The following is a 4,262-nucleotide window of genomic DNA, read 5'->3' on the forward strand; positions in this document are numbered from 1 at the left end:
CTTCACGCTATACTAGCTTCCTGGAGTACCTTGTACTCCGGGTGTTGGATTAAAAAATCCTTTGTGGGCACATATGTATAATGTATATGCTATTATAAAGTGTGATACAAAATTAAGTGACCAATTATGTTATGGGTATCAAAAGGGTATTAAAGTGTCATGGAATTAATGTGTAGATACCATAAGTTAATTTATAATTTGTTGAGGGGCCAAATTATAAATACCCAAGAGTTATTCTAAGATGACTCTATAAATAGGTAGTGGTCCCCAAGAAACACTAGGGTTTCTGTATTCTCTCCTTCCCCATCAGAGAAAATACTCTAGAAAATAGTGTATTCTTGGAAGATCAAAACCTTCTCTGCAATCTCCAACAATGGCTTCAGGTTAGTGCTTCCGCTGATCTTTTATCATTATCTTCTTCTTTAATTTAACAAAGGTTTTATAGATTTATGATTTAGGGTTTTCTATATTAAAGCACTTTATGAATATGTTTAGATCTGTGATTTATATATTTCTTAAGAGTTTTATAAACCCTTACAAGTGGTACCAGAGCCACTTTTGTTGAATTAGTTGAAGATCTGATGATTTTATTTATGAAATTTGGATTTTAATTTCGGTAAAAATATATTGATATATGTGTGTATTGACATATATACCGATTATATATGATTATGCATACACATATGCGTTTGTTCGGTTTCGGCTTCAGTATATTATATATAGATCATGATGTGTGATTTGGGAATTTGGAAATTCAATATTTGAATTGTAATGATTGTGGCTTCAGTGACTTCTGCCAACTGTATGTTTCTATTTTATGCAATGGATTCGTTTTTGGCTTCAGTTGAATTTGAGTTATTGCTTCAGCTTAAATATATCTCTATATATAAATATATATTTGGAATTGATGAATAGTGTTATGCATATGATTACGTATCCTTTTGTCGCCATTTATAAAGGCTTCAAGGCTTCTGCCGATTTCTTTTATTGACTACTGTATATATGTTTTACATATATAAATAATTGAATGTGATGTTTTGGTTTCCTCTTTACTGTCTGTCACGTTTACATACATATATATTGACTACAATTTGGTAAGGCAATTACATTTTTTTTTTTCTTTTATTGCTCTCAAGATTATAAAATATATATGTATGGGAATAATTACTTGGGGCTGCCCCGACAATTTATATGGCTCATAAATAATATATATTTTAGTTCAAACAATTTAATTCAAATTTTGGTGTTAGTTATGACTAATATTTTGAATAAATTAATTGAAACAATATGTCGCCAAAGTGACCTCTTTTGTGTAGATTAATTTATTTAAATATTAGGATGGTTGTGTGTTTGTAATTGATGCTTATATTGACTAGCCCAAAGGTAAGTGAATAGTTTGCTAGATTTCAAACATACCTGTGGCAATAAATGTGTGACAATTATAAAGTATTTTGTGTGAGCAATACGTTAGTCCAAAGATTAACCTATTGTTTGACACAGTTTTATTGTCAATATTTGATTGCTACACCAAGAGTACCGCTTACAGTTAATATTACTGTCCAAAGACTTGATATTAATGTGTGTTTGGTATCTTGAGATGGGATTAACCAATTTTTGAATTTATTGTTTAATTATGCATATTAATGTGAGCATGTTTTATTTGTTCTATATTTAGCTAGTTCATCTTCTGCTACCTCAATATCTGCTAATATTAGTTCTATTCCTATGCTTAATGAGACCAATTTCAAGGATCGGGAAAGGAACTTACTTATAGTTCTGGGATGTATGGATTTAGATCATGCACTAAGGAATGAACAACCTGCACATCTTATTAAGGAAAGTTCCCATGATGATAAAAGGGAATTTGAGAGGTGGGATCGTTCAAATCGCATGAGTCTAATGATTATGAAACACAGCATTCCAGAAGCCTTTTGGGGCACCGAATCCGAAGGGGTTACTATGGCTAAGAATTTCCTTGAACAAATTGAGGAACGTTTTGCTAAAAACGATAAGGTTGAAATGACAACACTTCTTGGTTCTTTAATGAACATGAAGTATAAGGGTCAAGGAAATGTAAGGGAGTATATTATGAAAATGCATCATATTGTCTCAAGATTAAGGACACTTAAGATTGAGCTTTCAGATGATGTACTTGTACTCATGGTTTTGTTAACGCTTCCTCCACAGTTTAACCAATTTAAAATTAGTTACAACTCTCAAAAAGAGAAATGGACTCTCAACGAGCTTATTTCTCATTGTGTGCAAGAGGAAGAAAGGTTGAAAAACGACAAAACCGAAAGTGCTCATTTGGCCACTACCCCTAAGGATAAGGGCAAGAAAAGGAAATTTGAGAATGAAGCTGCTAAGGGTCCAGTTCAAATATCAACCTGGACATGTGAAGAAAGATTGTGCCAAATATCACGCATGGCGTGTAAAGAAAGGTATTAATCTTGTTTTGGTCTGTTCTGAGGTTAATTTAGTTTCAGTGCCTAGAAACACTTGGTGGATAGATTCTGGTACTACTACTCACATAAGTGTTTCTATGCAGGGTTGCCTGAGCTACCGAAAGCCAAGTGATGGTGAAAGATACATCTTTGTGGGCGATGGACAATCGGTAGAAGTGGAAGCAATTGGGCATTTCAGATTGTTATTAGGAACTGGTTTTTATTTGGATTTGAAAGACACTTTTGTTGTGCCGTCTTTTAGACGGAATTTAGTTTTCGTTTCTTTGTTGGACAAATTTGGATATTCTTGTTCATTTGGAAACAATCAGTTTACTTTGTCTTTAAATTCAAATATTATTGGAACTGGTTATTTGAATACTTAAGACAATCTTTATTTGCTAGAAACAATTGCATCCTATAATGAAACCTTGCATGTGGAATCACGAGGTACTAAACGCAAATTAAATAAAGAAAATTCAGCGTCATTATGGCATAAACGCTTAGGTCACATCTCAAGAGGTAGAATTCAGCGTCTTGTGTCTGATGACATTTTAGAGTCTCTTGACTTCACAGATTTCAATGTCTGTGTAGATTGTATCAAGGGAAAACAGACCAAAAAAAAAAACTAAGAGATTAGGTGCCAATAAAGATTAGGTCCCTCTGGGGAGAAGCATTAAAGACAGCAGCTTACATTTTGAATAGAGGACCAAGTAAAGCAGTTGCAAAAACACCTTATGAGCTTTGGACAGGTCGAAAGCCTAGTCTAAAGCATTTCCACATTTGGGGATGTCCAGCTGAGGCAAGGCCTTATAGGCCACATGAAAATAAATTGGACTCCAAAACAGTTAGCAGCTACTTTATTGGTTATTCTGAGCGATCTAGGGGCTATAAGTTTTATGATCCCACTATCAGAAATATATTTGAGACGGGAACTGCAACATTTTTTGAGGATGTTGAATTTGGGGGAGAAATAAGGTTAGAGACATTGTTTTTGAGGAGGAATTGAATTCAAACTCAGTTCTTACTATCATTTTAGACAATGTTCAGGCTTCCACACCTGTCATTGATCAAGAAATGAATCCGGAACCTCAACAAGACAATGTTGAACAACTCCCAAATCAAAATGAGGCTATTGTTCCAGAAGAACAAATTCAACACCCTCAAGAACAAGAGCCATTAAGGAAATCCACAAGAGAGAGAAGAAATGCTATTTCAGATGACTATTTTGTATTTCTTCAAGAACATGAGGATGAAATTGGAATGATGGAAGATAATCCAATCAACTTGCATCAGGCCATGAAAAGTTCTAACTCTCAAAAGTGGATTGATGCCATGGATGAAGAGAATAAGTCTATGCAAGACAATAAAGTTTGGGAAGTTGTCCCATTACCAGAAGGTGTAAAACCAATTGGTTGTAAGTGGATACTTAAAACCAAGAAGGATGAATATGGTAATGTGGTGAGATTTAAGGCACGTCTTGTAGCAAAAGGCTATACTCAGAAACAAGGCATTGATTATACAGAGACTTTCTCTCCGGTTTCATCGAAAGACTCTTTTAGGATAATATTGGCACTTGTTGCTCATTTTGACCTTGAGTTACATCAGATGGATGTTAAAACAACGTTTCTCAATGGCGACATTGATGAGACAATTTATATGGAGCAACCAGAAAACTTTGTGGTTGGTGACCCAAAGAATATGGTTTGCAAATTAAACAAATCCATCTATGGACTCAAGCAAGCTTCGTCGTCGGCTGGTATCACAAGTTACATCAAGTAATTATCTCATTTGGTTTTGAGATGAATATTATTGATGATT

General features: G+C 34.3%; 1 protein-coding gene and 1 long non-coding RNA gene across 2 annotated transcripts; both read left to right on the forward strand.

The window, feature by feature from the left end:
- Positions 1-373: 373 nt before the first annotated feature.
- On the forward strand, positions 374-2,281 carry LOC133034389 (uncharacterized). The gene is made up of 3 exons (XM_061109469.1): positions 374-383; positions 1,676-2,154; positions 2,267-2,281. The coding sequence occupies exons 1-3, from the start codon at positions 374-376 to the stop codon at positions 2,279-2,281; spliced, it is 504 nt and encodes a 167-aa protein (XP_060965452.1).
- Positions 2,282-2,292: 11 nt separating this feature from the next.
- Positions 2,293-2,822, forward strand: LOC133035024 (uncharacterized). The gene is made up of 2 exons (XR_009686310.1): positions 2,293-2,441; positions 2,549-2,822. It is a non-coding gene; the product is annotated as an uncharacterized LOC133035024 (long non-coding RNA).
- Positions 2,823-4,262: the final 1,440 nt, after the last annotated feature.

Source organism: Cannabis sativa, chromosome 2 (assembly GCF_029168945.1).
Source record: "Cannabis sativa cultivar Pink pepper isolate KNU-18-1 chromosome 2, ASM2916894v1, whole genome shotgun sequence".
NCBI classification, from domain to species: domain Eukaryota; kingdom Viridiplantae; phylum Streptophyta; class Magnoliopsida; order Rosales; family Cannabaceae; genus Cannabis; species Cannabis sativa.